At 41.4% G+C, this 22553-nt stretch overlaps 1 protein-coding gene across 1 annotated transcript in view; it reads right to left on the bottom strand.

Annotated features, from left to right (window-relative positions):
* Nucleotides 1-775: 775 nt before the first annotated feature.
* The window catches only part of LOC140479467 (serine protease HTRA3-like), a 40130-nt gene continuing 18352 nt past the window's right edge, over nt 776-22553 (bottom strand). Inside the window, exons 5-9 of the mRNA XM_072573330.1 lie at nt 21557-21589; nt 21095-21209; nt 15286-15343; nt 14206-14301; nt 776-3220 (exon numbers count right to left, since the gene is read on the bottom strand). Coding sequence (XP_072429431.1) covers nt 3052-3220; nt 14206-14301; nt 15286-15343; nt 21095-21209; nt 21557-21589 — 471 coding nt within the window. The 3' untranslated portion in view covers nt 776-3051. The remainder of the gene's footprint in view (nt 3221-14205; nt 14302-15285; nt 15344-21094; nt 21210-21556; nt 21590-22553) is intronic.

Raw genomic sequence — 22553 nt, 5'->3', positions numbered from 1 at the left:
AGATAACACTCCTGGATCAAAGAAAAAGAAAAAAAAGGGCATGTTTTGGTCTTAATAATATTATAACACTGTTTTAGTCATGTGGCAGTTTAATGGCCCAAAGTAAATTACTCCAGGACAAAGTAAACCTGTCATGTTATCTGTTCACAACATGTCACTTCAGAAAATATACCTGCACTATTCATTGTATTTCTATTATTATTCAAAAACAGACACATTCATTCATTAACGATTACCAATTCTTCACACATTTAAATGGCATTTTGTGTATAAAATTGTTAATAAGTCTGTTGGCACAATCGGTATAAAATGCTGCATATTCATAAGGAACATTTAATAAAATGTATTTTTCAAATGTACGATTTGCCTGAGGAAGTACAGTTTTAACCCTTTGCAGCCTGCATGAGTTTAGTGCATGACTATTATTCCAAAATTGCCCAACCAGATTTTTTGGCAGCATAACTGCACACACAAAAAAAATTCAAATTCTAATTATTCTTTGAGGAATTGTTGATATAGAGTAAAATTTCAAAGCGACAGCAGGTAGAGTATGTGAGAGTCCTAAAGTGGATAGCATACCCCAAATTGCCAGGGCTTTTTACTTCCATAAAATGTCCCAGAGCCCAAACTAAACTGAGTCAGTTCCATAATCTGACCAGTGGGCAAGGGTGGCATTTTAGCAGCAAGAATCCAGTAGGATTCTTGGAAAATGGTCCCTGGCTGTTGGTGGAATAGACAATTGGTTTGGGTGCTTTGTTCATAGGCCATAGGTCAATTGGGAGCCACATTCTCTCAAAGCTGTGAGGCTGCTGCTGGGAGGTTCCACACCGGCCACTCAGCACCAACCACTTGCAGAAGCCACCGCCAGTCACAGACCACAGAGGTCTGCACAGTGGGAGAAGAGAAAATTACAGGGAATGTCGGTCTCGATTAGGGTGACTGGAGGGAAAATTATGAGTAGGGTCCTTCACGATTGGAGTGAAGATGGAAAATTCAGAGACAAAGGAGAGTAAGGCTTCATTGTGAAGCTTAGAGAAGCCTTCTCTTGGTCCACAAGAAAATGTAAAGTAATATTTTCAAATTGGGGCATCCTCTGATCTGCAATCCATCTCCTGGCAAAATTGCTGGGGGCGGTGGGGTCACCCTCACTACATTCCCCTATGTCTTCAACTAAACCTGTTGAACAGATCCTGATGGTGTTACTGGGCTTGAATTGTGTTGGCATTGAAAGACCTCACTTCAATTCTGTGGATATACTGCTTAAAGGAGCAGATTATAAAAGGGCACAAAATAAAACAGGGTGATCTGAAAGAGGGCTGATGACTTCTCTTGTTTTAAGTTCCCTCCATCCCAATTTCAGCAATAAATATTGAACAAGCCTGATGCAGTTCTGCAGAAAAAAAATCTGATATGCAAAAGCAGGTCTACTGCACTAAATAACAAAACTTGTCCTGAACATTTAACCTAAAGGGTTCATTTTTACTCCAAAGTGAGGAGTGAGTGGGGGAATTGAGACTGGAAAACCTGGAAAGAGCAGCTTTCCCTCAGGCACTGCCAAATTTGACCAAAGGATCTTGTTAACTTTTTTCCTTCACATTTCCTGACTGCAGCTTGATGGGTTAAGAGGCTCTAAGGATGCGAGGAACTGGAAATTTTTCAAAGAAGTAAAAATGCTGGAAATACTTAACAAACCAGGCAGCATCTGAAGTGAGAACCAGAGTTATTGTTTCATATCAATGGCCTTTAACCTCTCACGAAAGCTCTCAATCTGAAACACTAACCGGGTTTCACTCACACACACACACACCTGCTGAATGTTTCCAGATTTTAAGAGGCTGGCTTGGTTGCCAGGCAGGTAGGACCTTCAGCACCAGGCTATAGGATGGAATCGAGACAGAACAGGCTGGGAGAAGTGGGCATCATGGTAGGTCAGTGGTTAGCACTGCTGCCTCACAGCACCAGGGACTCAGGTTCAATTCCAGCTTTGGGCGACTATCTGTATGGAGTTTGTACATTCTCACCGTGTCTGCATGGGTTTCCTCCCATAATCCAAAGATGTGCAGGTTAGGTGAATTGGCCATGCTAAATTGCCCATAGTGTCCAGGGATGTATAGGTTAGGTGCATTAGTCAAGGGTAAATGGATCTGGATGGGATATTCTTCAGAGCGTTGGTGGGGACTGGCTGGGTCCAAAGGGCTTGTTTCCACACTGTAGGGATTCTATGAGAGGTGGTACAGGCTGGCTGAAGGGGTCAGAAATCTGTGAAAGTGCAGGCTGGAGTGGGATCAGAGTTGTCAGATTTCAAATCTCAGGGAATGGGGGTAGGCGGAGTCAAAAGCTTTTTTGGAGGTGGTCTGGGGGAGACGTTAGAAGGGTCAGAGGAGCAAGATGTCAGATTACAGAGAGTTGATAAGGCAGGAATGCAGGATCCAGCAGCTAAGCAGCAAGAAACTGACCTCCTGGAATCCATCATCTTCCCCTTCCCGGAGTTGCTGGATTTCTCAACGCACTGGAAATTCCAGCCTATCAGAGTTGTGGATTGGTATGAAGCTGCCAGCTTCATTATGGTTAAATTGTAAACCTTCCTCCTGAGAGTTGGCCCACCCCTCATCTCACCTCTGTCAAAACTAGAAGGGGACAGGATGACATGAAATTATACTTTAATTCTTTAACCTCCCACCCAATCCAAATCAGCCCTTTTAACCTCTGGGATTAAAACGTTCCCATGTCTCTCATAATTCAAACAAGTGTGAAATAAAATTACATCCTCTAAAGGCAGAGACCAATAGCACTTAAAACTAATAAATGCTAAAGATTTCAACATAGGAGGGGCAGTGGGGCAAAGGGAAAAAAAAGGGCTTTTAACAGGGGCTCACAAGTGGGATGTAATTTGGAGGGGGGTGGGTATCACCTAAAGGTGACCGGCAACATCGCAAACAACTACCTTACTCCACTGTGCCATCTGTTCCAGCAGCTTGATTGGTCCTTAAAAGGGGAAACAGCAATGGGGAATATCCCAGGCTGGAAAGGGTTAATTATGATGGCTGCATTTCAGTTGTTAACTAAATCAGGTTCAATGTTAAATAGTATGTCATCATTTCCCCGGCGGACTTCAAGCAGCAAAGGGAACTCATTCTTCACAGCTTCTTGCAAATCATTGGTTGTCTTTAAGGGAACTCCATTTACTTTGACAATAACATCTCCATCCTGGATTCCGCCCCTGCAGGTAAGAAAGTGGATAAATGTCAAAATATGATAACAAAGCTAATGTGAAAATTGCTTCAGTAGGTACAAGATGTTTTATTGTAAAATATATTCACTATACATGAAGGTAATTCTGGATGGCAGCATCTCTCCAATCATTATATGCAGCTTCTGCTGCATTACTCCATTGCTGGGCACAGTTTGTCCTCTGCTTGAACATTATTGTTGCTTCAGTTTGGTCAGTGGGTACCTGGATTGCTCTGGTGTCTGTTACTGATTTAACCCTGTACAACCAGGAGGCTCCTAGAATCAACGCTGCACCCAAGAAAAAAGAACAGACGGACTCCAGGACCTTGATTTTAACACCCAACCACCAAGCCCGACAGGTGGGTTAAAAGTTAAAATTAGGACTGAGCAACTTAAGCCAGTCACTATCTCTTTACAATTTAAAGAGACACAAATCAGCCTGAAAATGAGGTAGAGGCCTGGCTAATATTCCACAGTAAAATGAACAGAACATTTAAATGGCATCTGAATGGGTATATGAATAGGAAGGGTTTAGACGGATATGGACAAGTACTGGCAAATGGGACTAAATTAATTTAGGATATCTGGTCGGCATGGATAAATTGGGCCAAAGAATCCGATTTCCGTGCTGCACAGCTTTATGACTCTAAAAACCCAACTGCTGAGATTCCTGGCAGCACATCTAGAATCGATACGATGGGCCAAGTGATCTCTTGCTACCCTCCAATTAGCTGACTTCCCTAGCTCCCTTCTCATTGGTGGCCCTGGCTATATTCGCTCACTGCACTCACACGCTAGCTCGGATCACGCGGAGCCTTTGTCCTGTACTGTATGCTCCGGGCCATTACCTGTCCTCCTACTATCCACCAGCTATCCATGCGTGCTATCAAGCAGGAGCCCAAAAAAACTCCAACAATCAAAACCTCCCTATCACACAGGTTTTCCTCTGACTACTACAGTTCCTTCCTCCGACCTCATTAATATCAAGGCCCATATTTTGATTAAACCTTATGGTCAGATGTCCTGTCACTATATTTAAAATGTATAAAATTGCTTATAATGTTTCAAATCTTTCATGCAGATTCAACAACATTGTGGAGGTTTGGAATGTTGACAGCTTGATTGTTGCACTGTGGTCTTCTTATGCCTTCAACCTTTAAATTTTGCAATGTTTCTCCTTAGATTATTAATATAATTGGACACTGAAAATAGTTAACATCATTGGTCTGTTGGATAATCTGATTAACTATAGGGTACAAACACTCCTAAATATGCATGCATACATAAAACAATAGTTTCCGTCACCTTGTTATAGGAAGCATGTTATTAAACTGGAAAGAGTGCAGAAGAAATTTACAAAGGATGTTGCCAAGATTCAATGGTCTGAGTTATATGGAGAGGATGGACAGGCCAGGACTCTACTCCTTAAGAGTGGAGGAGACTGAGGGGGAATCTTATAGAGGTGTATAAAACAATGGATAGGGTGAATGCACTCAGGCTTTTTCCCAGGGTTGGGGAAATAGAGGACATCAATTTAGAAGGGAAAGAATAAAAGGGAACTTGAGGGGCAACTTTTTTTTTTTTTACACAGGGTGGTATGCATATGGAATGATCTGCTAGTGGACGTGGTTGAGGTATATTAACAACATTATTTGGACAAATACACCGAAAGGAAAGGTTCAGAAGGATGTGGGCCAAGTGCAGGGAAATAAGGTTAACATGGTGGACATTTTGGTCAGTGTGGACCAGCTTGGGTTTAAGGGCCTGTCTTCATGCCGTAGGACTCTATGAATCGAAGCAAACTATTCAGTCCATCAAGCCCACTCCCTAATAACCCTAGATGCCACTGCCTATTAAGAATCTATCTATCTTGGTCTTAAACTTTCAATAAGCCCACCACTGCCTTCTTGAGATAGGGTTGTGGATCATTGGATCTCTATGAAAGGAGAAAAAGGGTCTCATCTATCTTGAAAAGGTGATGTCTAATTTTAAAAAAAGAGAGTGTCCCCTGGTCCTGGACTGATCTACAAGAGGAAACATTCCTTCTGTCAGTGTTAGAAATGTGGGCCCTTTTAAGGGTGAAACTGAACAGTTCCAGAGTTGATTGTGAGCAAACGATGCTTGTTGAACTTTGTAGTTAAGAGTTGGATGCCTGGGCCCTCTTGTGGTAGTATCCTAATGAAGGGCTTTTGCCCTAAACGTCGATTTCGAAGCTACTTGGATGCTGCCTGAACTGCTGTGCTCTTCCAGCACCACTAATCCAGAATCTGGTTTCCAGCATCTGCAGCCATTGTTTTTACCTCTTGTGGTAGTGTCCCTTCACCAGACTAGGAGGCCAAGGATCAAGTCCCACCTACTCTGGAGGTAGGTAATTACATCTCTGAACAGGGTGATTAGAAAAATAGATTAAATTTTTAAAATAATATCGCTGGACTAGAAACCCAGAGACCCAGGTTAACGTTCTGAAGGCATGAGTTTGAAAACCACTTGGTAGATGGTGAAATTTGAATTTAATTCAGGCTTCTTGTAGTGTACAGGTAGTGTCCCTATCTGTGGACCAAGAGGCTCAGGTGCAAGTCCCACCTACTTCAGGTGTGTATAATAACATTTCTGAACAAGTTGATTAGAAAAATAGGTTAAAATATTTTTTAAAAAGTTGGCTGCCTGTATGATCTTTTAGTCTGTGTTAAATCCCAGCCACGTTAGGCTTTTAAAAACACAGTTGGCCTCTTCTGCAGTAGGGAGTTGGCTTCTGGACAGGGACAAGGTCCAGAATATAAAGCTGGAAATTGGCATTTATACTAAACTAGAGATTGACAGTAAATCTCTTAAGGTCTTTTGCTGCCTAATTCAACATAAGGAGATCAGATTGTTAAATACTTTCCAAATCCACCTTGTCAAGACCATTCAGGATCTTATACACTTCAATCAAGTCACCCTTCACTCTAACCTCAATGGAAACAAACCTAGCCTGTCCAAACTTTCCTTATAAGACAACCCAGTCATTTCAAGTATCAATCTAGTAAAGTTGCTCTGAGCTGCCTTCAATCCTTACATCCTTCCTTAAACAAGGAGACCAACACTACACACAGTATGAGAGATGTAGTCTCACCAATAACTGTTCAATTTCTTTCATACTAAAAGATAGTATCCCATCAGCTTTCTCGGATTATGTGCTGTACCTGCACACTAACTTGTTCTAATTAATGAGTTACATCTCTGTATTTGAGATTTCTGCAGTCAGTCATTCTCCACTTCAATAATAGCAATTTTTAACTCTTCATGTCAAACATTTACTACATTAAACTCCATCTGCCAGACTTTTGTTTCTATTTCTTTACAAAATGCTTTTCTACCCATCTTGGTGTTGTCTATAAAATTTAGCTGCCATGTCTCCATTCCCTTTATCTAACCAACAACTTTAGTGAACAAATTAATCAATCAGCTTCATTACATGTCTCTCCTCGTACACTGAAGTAGTTTAAATCTCGTTTATATTTGAGAGCTTCACGTAAGATTTGGAAAATACTGATACCTAGTGAAAGGCTGAAAGAAATGCAGAAGCAACTTAACCTCAATGGTAACAGGAATGGTAAAAATGTAGATATTAACACTCCCTTGATTCAGGGGAACGTGTGGTCAGAAATTACATGATATGCCGGTTTGTTTCTTCTCCCAAATGAGTTATGCATGCAAGTTACAGACCTTGCTCTCCTGGTTACTTCAATGCCCTTGACCTGTTCAGTTTCACGTGTAGCTTTTCAAGCATTCAGCACATTTTTGAAATTCCACATGCTGATGCAGATTGACTATCTATCAGTTATTTGTCATTCTAACAATTTCCTGTTGCTAAATACTTTTCTCTCCCCTATGTACTATCAAGCCAGACAACTCCTTAGCTGCTGCACAAAAGCTGATTTTTCATTGGCCAATGTAATTCTGGCAGAACCTCTGTCCCTAACCTCTCCTAAATTTGTTCCTTTTGAAATATTGAGCTCAATGTTTGGAATTGCACTTATTCACAGACCAAGAGCTAGCATGTGTTTGTGTTTTTCAAACAAAAAGACAAATTTTGGGTCTTGATGATGGGGGAAGACATTAAAAATGTCAAAGTGAAAATCATGCAGATGCGAAATTCCAGTCTCTTGGCTGGAAATCTTCCCTAGTGTCTGGGGCTGCCCAAGCCTCCGAGGGGAAAACAGAGAAAGAAGATTAGAAATCCCAATTCTTGTCTTTAATTGGAGGGAAGTTTTGCTAATGCAATACTGGAGATCAGATAATCAGTCTCGCAGCTTACAGATAGTCGAAGAATCAAGAACAATTGTGGCAACGTAGAGCTGCGTGTCAGTGTTGTTGTGAAAGTGACACTGTATTTGGGATTATATTACAGAGGAGTAGCATTTCAATAAGAAATTGGAGGACCCAAGGTGAGTGATCCATGGCAGTCACCAACGGTAAATGTGAGGGAATGGGAGAAGTCATTGATGGTGTCACTCCGGCCAAGGGTAGACACAAAAATGAAATCAGTGAGAGCAGTCCCATAGTGATATCAACTATGTCAAAGGCTGCAAGGAAACTAATGAGGACAAGGGGTTGGAGTGAAGTAGTGTTGAGTGAGCAGTTGGTGGGTCTCAGTCAAGAGTAGATTAGATTTCCCACAGTGTGGAAACAGGCCCTTCGACCCTCCAAAGAGCAACCCACCCCTCTACATTTTTACTGCTGACTAATGCACCTAACACTACGGGCAATTTAGCATGGCCAATTCACCTGACCTGCACATCTTTGGACTGTGGGAGGAAACCGGAGCACCCAGAGGAAACCCACGCAGACACGGGGAAGAATGTACAAACTCCACACAGTTGCCCGAGGCGGGTCTCTGGCACTGAGAGGCAACAGTGTTAACCACTGAGCCCCCGTGCCGCCCACAAGAGCAGAGTAGCTCAGACAAGACATAAATGGAGGTAGGAGGGATACAAGAGAAGGAAACAAGTCCAGGTTTGAAATGGGACAAGCTTTAGGAGGAGACTGACCCTTTGGGCTAAATGAAGAGATGAACATAACGGAGGTAGGTGGTCAGTTGTTTTCAAACTAAGTGACAGAGAAATCCATGAACTCCTCACAATTCTCATTGGATTTGCGGATAGGTGAGAGAGGTTTAAGAATGGATTTCATTAGAGAAAAGAAGCATTGGCTTACTTTTCCAATTCAAGATCATCCTAGAACTGTAAACAGGGGCTGGTATTGCTTTGTGTAATCCGGCCAGGTCTAGCAGTGGAGAGTGAAATTAGTCATTACCCATATTCATTCAAGCCTGTGTCTTAGACCTAACAAGTAGAACTTTTTGAAAAAGTATTCATTCAGGGGTGAGAGCTTTACAGCTGCGTCAGCATTTACTATCCATCCCTAATTGCCCCTGGAGAAGATGGTGGAAGCTGCAAGCTTGAATCACTGCAATCCATTTGATACAATTACATACAATGGCTTTTAAGGAGGCAGTACAGAGTTTTGACCCAGTGACAGTGAAAGAATGGTAATACAGAGGAACCTCGATTATCTGAATATCAATTATCCGAATTATCCGAAGAATATCTCAAGGTCCCAGCAGAAACATTACAACAAAGAGGTGTTACCAACATTGATCGCATCTTTTGTTTATATTTTTTAAAGTTGTTTACAATGATTAAAATTGAATTCAGCTTACTGAAATACTGCAGAGAACAGTCCTGGACATCGATGGGAGCCCAGGCACCATCTCCAAATGACTGACCACCCGCCCTCTCTTCCCCTCTCTCTTCCCCCCCACCCCATACACTTTCCCTGGAGTTCTACACAGGGGTGTATCTTAAACCCCCCCCCCTTCCCCAGATAATCTCTCCAACATTGTCCTGTTCAGGGCAAAGGTGGAACCTGTCAAAACGTTGTGTGCGTGGCTGCGGGTGTGTTTGTGCTATTTTGAGATTCGTCCCCCAAAAGGCAGCAGCAGTCTTACTGTTGGTGTCCACGCCTTCTGCTCCGGGCAGGGGAGGGGGGGGGGGGGGGGGTGAGGTTGGGGTCGATGGGGGCAGGGGCGCAAGGGGGAGCAGAGCGGCAGGGTTGGACAGGGGACTGCGGTGCGGTTGTGCTGTCTAGTCTCCTGAATGGGGAGCAGACTTAGCAGGTGCTTGCTGTATTAATCCCATTTAACTAATGGGACGGGGGGTGGGGAGGGGTTGCGGGAGGCTTCAACAATGCTGCAGGTCCCTTACACACAAGAATGTGTCCACTCAGAAACAAACCCTGAGGCAGAGAGGGGGAAGCAAGGAAAAAGGAAACTTCAGAAAACTCCCAGCCCCAGAGGAGGGGCATTGAAATCAGTCATCCGAATAATCAGTCATCCGAAAGAAGTAGTACCTGCCCATCTCATTCGGATAATCGAGGTTCCTCTGTATATTTCTAAGTCACGCTGATAACTGATTCGGAGGGGAACTTTCAAATAGTGGCGTGCTCATACATTTTATTATGTCACCCTTAGCTTTCAAATGCAAGTAGTCATGAGTTTGGTAGCTGCTGTCTAAGAAGCATTGATGCATATCTGTAGTGTAATTTATAGATGACACATATTGCTGCTCCTGTGTGTCCGTGGTGGAGGAAGTGAATGTTTTTGGATATGGTACAATCAAGTGGACTGTTTGACCTGGATAATGCCAACTTTATGTTTCGTCAAAGCTGCACTCATTGACTGAAGTGAGAAATATTCCCTCACACTCTTGACTTGTAGGTGGTGTACAGGCTTTGGGGATTCAGGGGGTGAGATACAGGTACACAATCCTTTTCCAAAACACTCGGGGCCAGCTGGTTTTCTGAATTTTTCGGATTTCGGAATAAGTGACAGTTTACTGGTGGAATGTTTTAAAAATCTTACTGAACAGCCGACTACGAGCCGGGAGACAGAACTGATGCCTGCCAGTGCTGGGCCATGCCACCAAGTCACATCCGAGTGACCTGGGTGCAGTGGGTGTGGAGTTGGGTTAACTGTTTGCATGCCAAACAACTTTGTTCCAGAGGGAAAAAAAGACTGAGCAAAACTTTGGATTTCAGAGCTTTTCGAAATTCCAGATGAAGAATTGTGTACCTGTACTTAATTTTGTATTCCGAACAGTTCTTGTAGCCATCTGTATTTTTACGTCTAGTCCAGATAAGCTTCTGGTCAGTGAATGTTGATACTGGGGTGGGGGGGGGGGGGGGTCAGTAATGGTATGCCATTGAGTGTGAAGGACAAAAGGTTAGATTGCCTCTTACTGAAGATCATCAATGCCTCGCATTTCTATGGCTATTACTAGCCACTTAGCAGTCCAAACCTAGATATTGACCTTGTCCTGATAGATATGGACTACTTCAATATCTAATGAGTTATGAATGGTACTGAACATTTGACAGCCATTCTAGGGGAATGGTCAGAGAGACACACAGTATGGGTTTTAAAGGGGAATAGGACATTGAGAGTGGATGTTATGTTGTGGTTGTGCTGCAAAAAAAAAAACAAACAAAACATGCTGAATGGTGGGTCAAAGGCTAAACAATTAGAAACTTAACGTAAATGCAAATAAAAGTGCAAATATTTCACACCAATACTACAATTGCATTATTAACAAATGGGCCTTATCGATCAAAAATATATTTAGTTATTCAAGTATTAATTTATTTCTGCAAGGATTTGGGTTGCTAAGAATCATCACCTTATGAAGCTGGATTTTATTTGTACTGACGGGATAGATATGAACATCGTGATCAAACTATTTATTTTTAAACAGGTTAACAAGTTGCGATACATTTACAAACTTTTACAGTATATTAACAGTATATTACCACAGAGAGAACCAAACCCTTACAAATGTTCAGATATCATCTTTCTTTAAAGTATTTTAGAAAGCTGTTTCTATCAATATTTCACAGATCAGGGAGTCAGTCTAAATGATTTTCAAGTCAAACCACTGGATAAAACCTTCAGTGCTGGATGACGACTCCAAGTCCCGGAGGTAGCTATGAGTAGTTCACGGTATAGGGCAACACATTTGCACTGATAGACAATTCACTAGCTAACATAGAACAGGAAGTAGGTTTAAATTGATAATTTTCAGATAGGCAAGATGTAATGATTGCAGGATCAGGGCTGGGCCTCAACCTTTTACAGTTTATATTAATGATTTAGATGACAGGAGGTGAAGATCTCAATGCTAAATTTGCAGATGACACCAAGATATGTAGGAAAGTTAGTTGTGAAGATGACATAAGGTAGCTGCAAAAGGAATCAAGATTGGTTAAGTGAATGGGCAAAGATCTGACAAATGGAGTATAATGTGGGAAAACTGTCTACTTTGGTAGAAAGAATAAACTAAAAAGCATTGTCTAAATGGTGAGATATTGCAGAACTCTAGCATATGAATCACAAAACATTGGTATGTAGGTTCAACAAGTAATCAGGACTATTAATAGAATGTTATCATTTATTGGGAGGGTAATCAAACACAAAACTAGGGAGGTTATGCTTCATTTGTACAGGGCATGGGTGAGATTACATCCTGGTATCCTTACTTAAAAAGGAAGAATGCAAATGCAGTGGAAGCATTTCAGAGAAGGTTTACTGGACTCATTCCTAGAATGGGTGGGTTGTCTTGTGAGAAAAGATTGGAGTGGTCACTATCTGCTGGCATTTGGAAGAGCTGACTAGATTGAAACACAAGAACGGGAGGAGTCTTGGCAGGAGGAGTGTAAATTGGATGTTTCCTCTTGTGCGATAATGTAGATTGAGGGGCTCACTATTAAAAATAAGGGATCGATCATTTAAGACAGACATGGAGAAATGACTTCCTTCCAAAAAGTGTTGGGAGTCTTCGGAACGCCATTCCTCAAAATGGTGATGGAACACATTCCTTGTACATTTGTAAGGCAGAGGTAGATGGATTCTTGGAGAAAAAGTGAGGATGCTTAAGATCAGAGTCAAAAGGTGCAGCGTTGGAAAAGCACAGCATCTGAGGAGCAGGAGATTTGATGTTTCGAGCATAACCTCCATCAGGGTAGAATCTTGACAAGCTTGGGGTGAAAAGGTATTAGGGGTAGGCAGAAATGTCAAGTCATCAGATCAGGATTTTATTGTATGGTGGGAGAAGGACTGAGGGGGTTGCATGATCTACTGCTACTCCCAATTTGCATACTGACACATTTAAATAGGAACCCTGGTCTGTCCATCATCAAATCTTTGCCAAATCCACCATAGCCAACTTGTCCCTCATACCTGGATAGTTTTCCTGGTTTTGATTTAAGATCCTAGTTTCAGGATGAATCTCAGCACATTCAAACTTCGAATTAAGTTCAGATTTATACTATCATATTATGGTCGTTACTTCCCAAAGGCTTCTTTACGGAGTTATAAATTAGTCCTTCAAAATCATCACATAATACTGAATCTAAAATAGCCTGATCCCTAGTTGGTCTTCAACATCTGTTCCCAAAACCAACCTGTGCACACTTCAGGAATTTGTTCTCCACTGTATTGGTGCTGATTAGATTTACCCAGAATACATGCAAATTGAAGGTGACCATTATCACTGTATTACCCACATGAGTAGCATCTCTATTTATTAACTTATACTATGCCCAATGTTGCAACTTTTGTTTGGTGGCCCACAAAATATTTGCATAAGTGTTTGCATCCCTGATTATTTCTCATCTCCACCTAAACGGATCCTAAATCCAGCTTTTTCGATCTGAAATCTCTATCACTACTGTACTGATCTTCATTATTAAGATTACTAACCCACACTTGCTTTTTCTTTTCTGTATATCATTCCTACATGACAAATATCCTTGGATATAGCCACATCTCTGTAATGTTAATGAAATCATATCCAGTTACCTCGGTTTGTGCCTTCAAATGATCAACCTTGTTGCGAATGCTGTGTGCATTTAAAAGCAAGTAATAATAAACTTCTATAAGACAATGGTTTGGCCTCAATGGGTGAAAAGTGCCCAGTTCTGAGTAACAGCAAGGTCAAAAATGCATAAGAGGGTGCAGAAAAGCCTCAAGAACAGTTTCAGGGATGAGGAACCTCCGTTACGTAGATAGATTGGAGAAGGTTGAGGTGATATTTGATAGAACTATTTCAGATCAGCAGGGCAGTAGATCGGGAAAATATGTTCCCACTTGGAGAAGGATTGAGAACCAAAGGAGACAAATTTAACGTGATTGGCAATAGAAGCAACAGCAAAATGAGGAAAAGAAATGCAGAAAATGATTAGGACTGCAGCAGGCTGATTCAATTATGGCTTTCAAAGAGAATTGGTTAATTAGCTGAACAGGAAAAAAAGGCACATGAATTAAATTGCTCTTGCAGAGAGCCAGGAGATACAGTGGACCAAATGGGCTCCTTCTGTTCCACACAAGAATGTACAAGCTTATCAATGATACAAGATTAGATCTTGACAACATTAGAAATAATACATAACTGAGCAGTCAAATGTTAACTCCCTCAAATAACTAAATCTGCAGGCAGGAAATAAGCATGAGCCAAAACTTTACAATAAACTGTCAACATGAGGAGGTCGATGCTCCTGATTTGGAAAACAAAATGACAATGAACAACAGACATCATTCTCAATTAGTGTCCAAGGTAATCTCTAGACCAGCTGTTTTGAACACTGCTAATATCAGGATGGATATTCTGGTTATCTATGAGGAAGGATGTTTTTGATGGAGATGTTAGATTGTGTTTAACACACAGCAGGAGACTATGACCAAGAATATTCAGATTATTCTGTCAAATGGTCACAAACATCCCACATATCACTGAAACCCAAGTCAAAGAACATAATCAGCGACATTCCCTTTGCTTTTATGCATTACTCAACAAATCTGAACCTCTCTTGCACTCATTTATTTTATAGACCATTATTGAAGGTTACTTGTGTATGTATCGTTCTGAAAAGGATGGAGCTTACCTGAACGCTGGTGAATCCGGAATCACTTCGTGTACATAAATGCCAGCATTTATATCAGGAAAATCAGGGTTTCGTTGTTTCAGTTCTTCTATTAGGCTGGGGAAGAACAGAAAAGCAGGCCTTTAACAAGAAATTGGTTAAACACTAAACCATTTACATCAAAATAAATTTAACAGAATAGATGCTGTCAGCATAAATATTCAAAATTGCTGATGAAATTCTTTTAACATAATTCATTGTACCACAAGTGTGAACAATATACAAACATGAAAATAATTTGCACTATATTACCACCATCTGATGGTAGTCACAACATGACAGAGATCCCTGGTGATAGTTTGCACTGATCCTCCGGGTTATGATCTTAAGGACAAGTGGATATCAACAGTTTGGAAAGCTAATGTTACTCCCCAATTAGGTCAATGAAACAGGAAGAGGAGCGAGGACGAGAAGAGGCCAAAAATAGTAAATCTTTTAACATCTTTTTGATTTCTACTGTGGGGCTAAGATAAACAGCACTTGACACTGTGACAAAATATTAAGGACACCAACCCCCAATGTAGGTTGCAACTTGCATTCTCCACCATAACAGCCAACTGCTAGGTCTTCGTGAAATCTCCTCCCTGCCACCTCCTGGTAATCCCTGCGAGCTGCCACTTCCTCCTTTATTCCACTGGGAAACTGACCAGGGACTTGCAGATGATGCCGGGAGTTTGAATTTCCCAGGCCGAATACTGCCATGTTGTAGCACGTGCCTTGCCTAATGATTTCTCACCTCTCCGGGACCAAAACTGGGTGTGAAGTAGAACTGCTATGATACAAATGGTTGCCCACCCATTCCAATTGACAACAAAGCTCACAGCCACGCAGGAAGGGAGCTGCTGGAGTGATGCACGTCGGGGTCAGATAATGTAGAAAGAGCTCTGGACGGCAGTCTGATCTCTGCCTGCACGTGGTGTGCTAGCTCCTCATTCTGCACTGTAAGCTGGGAGGTGAATGTTTAAAAAAAAAAATCACCAACCGCTCTCAGATCCGGACAGAAGTGTTTTGAAAAGCAGTATTTAAAAAACAAAAACTTACCCAGGAGTTATGGTCAGCATCCTCACTCCAATGAAACGCTTTTTCATACCTGTAACATCTTTATTAAGCACAAAGAAGAAAAAAAATCACAAATGTAGTCTCTCTAGACTAATAATATGACAATCAATTTATATTTTAAATAGCTATCTTTATGGTGATTATAATCTACATTGTTACTACATTAGTTCTGTTTTGAGAATTCCAGCCTGGTGCTGGCACTGGCTTTCCAAATTGTTTTTCCCCTTTTGCTGCTTCCTTTTCTTCTTAAATGTACTGAGCTACCAACCTGGTACCAACAGGGGTGGCATTCCTCCACTACGGATTCTAGCTCCTGAACACACTGATACCATCACTGGGGTTGAAAAGCATCCTGTTAATCAGTATCAGGACACACAAAGGCAGGCTGCAATGCTAAAAGTAACTTTCTGTCCACCAGTTCCCTCCACTGGCATCACCCGTGAATCACCCACTATCAACACCCTGTTGGTCAATGCTCCTTCTAAACTGTGTGGCCCTGCAGCTACTTGGGAAGTTCCACGTATGACAATTGGAATGCTGACTCACTGATGTCCAAATGTGGAGGTCACTGCTGCAAATGAAGTTTGTGCAGTGATAAAGGAATTGGGGGAACATTGCTACTGTTCCCACTTAGCAGAAACAGAGCTGGACCAGCCATGTAATGCAACTATAGAAGTAGGTTAGAGATGGAGTGTTCTGTGGAGAGTAACTTAATTTCTTGCCTCCCCAAAGCCTGACCACCAGCACCTACAAGGCACAAATCAGGCGTCTGATGGAACAATCTTCATCTGCCTGAATTGGTAAAGCTCTGACACTTAAGTCATTTATTCTATCATATTCCTGACAGTGGTCAGTTCACACCTCTGGTAAAATATTCGAGCCTCCAACACCATCACTACAGCTGCCTATTTCCATCTCTGTAGAATCATCCTACTTCACTCTAGAATTCCAATGCACTTCTGCCTAGTATCCCATGTTCTATCCTCAATAAACTTGACTTCATTCAATTTCTGCTGCCAAAGTAGTAACTAGCACTACCACCTTATCAGCAGTCGGTGCAGGTCAACAAGTTTAAGTATCGCTTCACAGGAGCATCAGTAAGTCATTCAGCCCATCGAATCTGCCCCACCATTCAATACAGTCATGGCTGTTCAAACCTTTTACTCAACCCCTCCTGATAACCTTGTTTAAGAAATCTATCAATCTCTACTTACAATCAAAGACTGAGCCTCCACAGCCCATTGTGGCAAAGAATTCCAATGTTCCCAAGCCTGAGTAGAAGAGGCATTCTCCCAATCTCTGACCCAAGCGACATCAGTTTTGTTTTTAAACTTTGCCCCCTGGTTCTAGACTCCCATATATGGGAAACACTTTACCTGCATCAAACTTAAAATACTCACTATTGTTTACATATCTCTGCCTATTTCTGTAACTTCCTCAGTCCCTACAATTCAGGGCCTCTGCACTTCTCTAATTCTGAATGTAGAACTTTCCCAACCGCTAAACTAGTGGTGCCAAAGCCATCTCCACCTCTCGCCTGCGTTATTAAATTCATGAGCGTGAGAGTGAGCGCAGAAGAGAGAGAGGAGGCCTCAAATACTAGAAATATTTGGATGCCATCAACATCACAGAGTCAAGGCTGCAGACGATGATCACTGGAGGTTCAGGAAATGTCAACTGCCTCAATGAGTAGTTGAGACATTTAGTAAGGCCATTTGAGTAGACTTCAGTGAGCAGTGTCTATCACATTAAAAGTAGACAGTTTTACACACACACACACGGTAGAATATAGAAGTAGGAATTGAAATTGAGCTCAAGGTCTTAGTATCAGTTGCATGACAAACCCCTTCATTTCCCAGTTGGAGCAGAGGATGGGTGGGGGTTCTGTGTGAATCATGTGAGGCCCTCAACAGCACTGATCAGTCACTTTTGCAGCACTGGTCTTCTGTTAAATCATCTGAAAGGCAGGCAGTGTCCAGCTGTGTGGGATATAAATCCTGATCACTAACAATCTTGATCATTACAAATTGATCAAAGGCATCTTTGTGAAGGAGATGCCATTACAATGATCTTAAATGTGGTAGTTGCTGGCCACAATTCATAAAGACAATCCAAGATCCCAGACTGCACAACAGCTTGGAGAGGCCTTCCTCTCACCTTGACCTGGAAGGATTCACCAACATGCTCTTGAATGCAATGTTATCTTTCTTGAGGGGTGGGATGACAAGGTATCCCATGCTCAATCCCCTCCTACATTTGCTGTGCACATTGGAACAAAGTCTGAAAGTCCATGGAGAATCATTCCATGACGTTCCTTGACAGAGTACTCCCATGTTCCACGAGACAGAGGGTTATGTTAAACCATCGTAGGACAGTGAGGTAAATGCTGATTGCTTTCGTAATGTAAGCAGTCTTGTGTTTCGGATATTCCCCACACAGGTTCGATGAAACCCTGACCAATGGATCCAACTGTGGCAGAGATTGTGGTCATTGGGCCAGAGGTGCAATGAAGGTGCGGAGGAATCAAGATGAACAGATACTCTAGCAAGGGGAGGACCAGCAGCAATGTCCAGCAGCGTCTGAACAGCTTCTACATCAAGTCTTGCAGCTAAAAAAGGTCCCTTCAGGTGGTGTAGAAGACAGGAGATCCCAGATCCATTGCTCTTAAAACCATTACCACTGAGTAAGGTGCAGTGTCGGTGCAGATAGAGGATGTCCTAGGAGACTGTCACTGAGCTACGCCAACTGCGGAAACTGGAATGGAGACTGGAACAAAGTGGGTGGCCATTCTGTTCCATTGGCAGTCAAGGTGACAGCAGCAAGAACCTTTTATACACATGGCACCTTCCAATGATCAATTGCCAATCTGTGTAGGGTCTCAAACATTGACTCCACAACTGTATCAAGGCTGTTCCCACTGCAGTCCACACCACCTTATTTTGTTACCCGTTGGCAAGGTCAGTGCTGCAGCCAGGCAGATGGATTTGCCAAATCGCTGCCTTCCCTCAGGTGCAGGGTGCATCATACGGAGAGGGCCACATCAGAAGAAGTGAAAAAAGATTCCACTCCATCAACGTACAAGCCTTCTCTGATCATCACCCCAGACAGACAGAGTGGGCTGCGTAATCTTTCCATACTGTGCTTTGAACAACTGTGGCAGGCAGAGGGGGATGGAATGGATGCTGAACAACTGGTAGAGAGGCAGCAGCAGTTTTTTTGAGGGGGTAGATGAGGACATTCAGTAGGGGAAGAGTATTATCTTCACTGTGGTAGGAGGGCTTCAACATTGGGCACAACAAACCAAATAGAACTTAATCTGCAGCTGGTTCCAACAGATCTGGGCTGGCACAGTGATCTCATTGACTGTAAATTGGTTACTCACCAGAAACATGTTTGTTCCCAGCCATTTGAAGCTTTTGTTTGCTTTTCCTTCACTTTTGCTGTTGCTGTGATTGTTCACACACTGTATCTAGTGAAAACAATGGTTCGGTGTTGGGCAATGCCAGGCACAGGGCATGGGGAAAGAATGGCACTCCTAGACAGGGTTTAAAGATGCGATGCTGCTAAGGAAAGATAACCTGTGTAGCTTGGTGCTTGAATTGCACTTCAATAACAAAAGGTGTATTTCTGTATTTGTCCATGAAATGTCAACCATAGCAACTGTGTGACTGGACAGGCATTTCTGTTTTGCCCCCGTCCCACAAGGCCACAGTGAAGGAGCAGATCCTTGCTGCCAAGACATGGTTGAGTGTGCAGCTGGCCTTTAAAAATACTGCCAATGCCAGAAATCCCGAGAGGTCCCAACAGCAGCAAGCAGTTCTGCCTTTGAAGAAAGAAAATTCACTACGGATCACTGAGACAAACTATCCATCAAAATAAACACAAAACTCAGCCCAATATGATGGGGGGTTTTTTTATGCGAGTCACATTGCAATCCACCTTTGGCCTGTAGATCTTTGGCTAAAATACAATTATTATTATTATAAGGATGATAAAGGATCTTGGGTATTTTTTATGATATAAAGGTGCTATATAAATAGAAAGAAAAAATCCTCCTGTTCTGCCACTTAGCTTCAATTGTCCACATTCCTTTCAGATTTTATCTATACAATTTCCCCTTCCTACCTTATTGTGATACTACCATCTTTTCAAGTCTGCACCTGAAATAATTTAGATGTGGCCCAAACTGGAGTGCTGTTATTACATTGTAACTTTGACAAAGTGTCCAATTCTTAACCAGTTAAAATAGATTTAAACCAGCACATGATAATCTCCCAGAAGAAAATTCACCAGAAGACCTCCCAAATAAACCACAATCTCTGAAGAGAGTTTTTGTGGTCAGGTTACTGTACCTACGAATTATCTAATACTGCAAGAGAAGGATACCAGATACCACTTATCACTTTTCAAGAGCAGATACATTTGTACCAGAACTTGTAACAGAAAGCTAGCACAAAACATAATCAGGAAGCCTAGTGGAACGTTGGCCCGTAATTCAAGGGAGTTGGAGTATCAGACTAGGAAAGTCTTAGTACAACTGTACAAAGGTGCTAAGACTATATTTGGAGCTCTAAGAGCTGTTTGGGCCCCCCTTTAAGGGAAGATATCATTTCATTGGAGGCAATGCAGAGAAGATTCAATAGGATGGTCCCTATAATGCAGTAATACACATGTGAGCAAAGATTAAACAGATAAGGACTCTACTCACTGGAGTTGAGAAGAATGAAAGGTGATCTCATTGAAACATCTTGGATTCTTAAGGGTCTTGACAGCGTAAATACTGAGAGGATGTTTCCCCTCATGGGAGAGTCTATGATCAGAGGGCATAGTCTCAATAAAGGAGTGCCAATTTAGGACTGAGATGAGGAAGGATTGCTTCTTTCAGAAGGTTGAACTCTTTGGAACTCCTTGCCACAGAAAGCTGTCGGGACAGAGTCCTTGTGAATATCAAAGGCGGAGATAAATAGATTCTTGATCTCTTAAGGAAATCAAGGTTTACAGGGAAAATGCAGGAAAAGTGGACATGAGGAATGTCTGATCAGCCATGATCCTAGTGAATGGCACAACAGATTCGAGGGGCTGAACAGCGTATGTCTGTTCCTATTTCTTATGGTCCTACTAATTTTTTAAAAACAAGGACAGAATACTTTTACTGCAGGGTAAGTCTAAATCAAAACTACAAATATCGGCTATTAATGGGACGTGAATGCATGGATCTTCCCACAACTGATCAGGATTTAAAAATGCCATCTCAGTATATCCCTTAAAATACAACGTATTGAATATGATGAATACATCGATGATTTGAAGGGTGCGTGTGCGTACGTAAATTTATTTCATGTTGCCTTTCAAATATCTGAGGCAGGAAATCAATTTTCAGCCCATTTCTTAAATTCACTTCCTTTTCCCATTCACATTCCTAGTTTGTGTTCGTAGGAATAGGTGTCAGATTGGGGTGATGTTACAAAACAAAAATCAGTCCTACTTCAGACCACACCCACCTTTAAAAAAATGCATACTTATGCTTTTGCATATTTGACCCGATTTCAAGTAGTACTTCCAAATTTATATCCAAATCTTTGAATTGCAGAATATCCTATGCCTTTTCCTGTATTATCATTCAAAACAATTGCTTCCTGCTATAGCCTGGGGTGTCACGTTTCATACTTTATAGCAGATTTTGCAGCTGTTTGTTTGTTTTTCTTGTGGTGATCAAGATTATGCTTTCTTACTGTTATATCTGACACTTTAGAAAATAAACCAGCTTAGTTGTTGCACTTAACATTCTTACCTTTGGTGTGTTTATCGCGAGAGTCAGTAAGAAATATTGCAATGCGATCTGATGGAATTGCAAAGGAAATGCCTGCGGTGACTTTCAGTGTATTTATTCCTATAACCTCCCCGTCCTGTAGAATGATAAATGTTTTAAAAGCTTAAAAAATACAAACTCCAGGGTGTATTCCAAATATCACTGATAGTATTTGCTGCTGTTAGATTCAGAGGTTGATATATGCTTTGAAGTTCTGCATAGCATAATTATTTTTCCGACAGATAAAACCATGTTAAATCTTAACTCTTTAAGAACATCCAGATGTTAGTATCTAATCTGCTCCGAAGAGCTAACAAAAAAAAAGGCAAATACACACAAAGCAGATACAATAAAGCTTCATCATGGATGCATTTCTCAAGTACGTTTTAAACAAATATTTTAGTTAAATCATGGAAGTAGTTGAAATGGCATAATTGAGCTTACCAAGTTCACTAAAGGTCCTCCAGAGTTTCCATACTTCAGTGATGTGTAATATGTAGAAAGAAAGCAGATATTGAGTACACATATTGAATGGCTAACGACATTCAATTATACAGATTATTGCACAACATCACTAGAAAGCTACCAATTTAACAGTCTGTGAACTATGAATAAGTGTACTATTGTAAAGATTACAAACAAGGCAGGTAGTGTAAGTGTCCCAACGGTACATGACATCAGATACTGGTCTCACTTTCAGTTATCTCCATTGTACTGCCTTAAGTGTAGTTTGTTCACTCATTCATTTCTGTACATTGAATGTGCAATAAAATCAGTAAACTAGAATCCCAGATTATGTATAACTGATATTACAGCAGTGTAAATAGTCAACGTTGTGAACAAACTTTAAGATATGTCTCAACAAAAATCCAATTGGTGCAATACACGGTATTTGATACAGAAGCTAACATATAGGGCAGCAATCAGACTAGATCATACTGGCAGCAGTATTTCACCAAGAAACCACATCACGGTGGCACATCAGGAAGTTGCACTCCACTAAAAAGGTGATAATATCTTCACCCTCTTTCAATTATGAAATATCCTCCCATTTTTCTTGTTACTACTTCTTCCCAAAGGTAGTGGTTCATGGTGGTGTATGAATCCATAAGAGATTATGCTGATGTTTGATTCTCCTGGTTATTAGGCATTTACAAATCCTGACCGTTCGTTGCACAGACTAACTTTAGGTCAGCACATTTAACATCAATCATCGCCTCATTTGATCTTTATAACTATGCAGCAGATTTCTTATGTAAGACCATTTACCGTCATCATAGTTATTAACTTGCCAAAGGACTAATTCCTTTCCCATCCTGCTTTTTTCCAGAACCAGTGAAAATTATTCAAAACTATTCCAGATTTGACTAAGAATAATTCCTTTGATTTTAGTTCAATCATTGAATCTGTTGACTTATGTCCACAAAGTTAGATCAACAGC

Source organism: Chiloscyllium punctatum, chromosome 1 (assembly GCF_047496795.1).
Source record: "Chiloscyllium punctatum isolate Juve2018m chromosome 1, sChiPun1.3, whole genome shotgun sequence".
In the NCBI taxonomy this organism is placed as follows: domain Eukaryota; kingdom Metazoa; phylum Chordata; class Chondrichthyes; order Orectolobiformes; family Hemiscylliidae; genus Chiloscyllium; species Chiloscyllium punctatum.
This window is presented reverse-complemented; position numbering and strand designations above follow the sequence as displayed.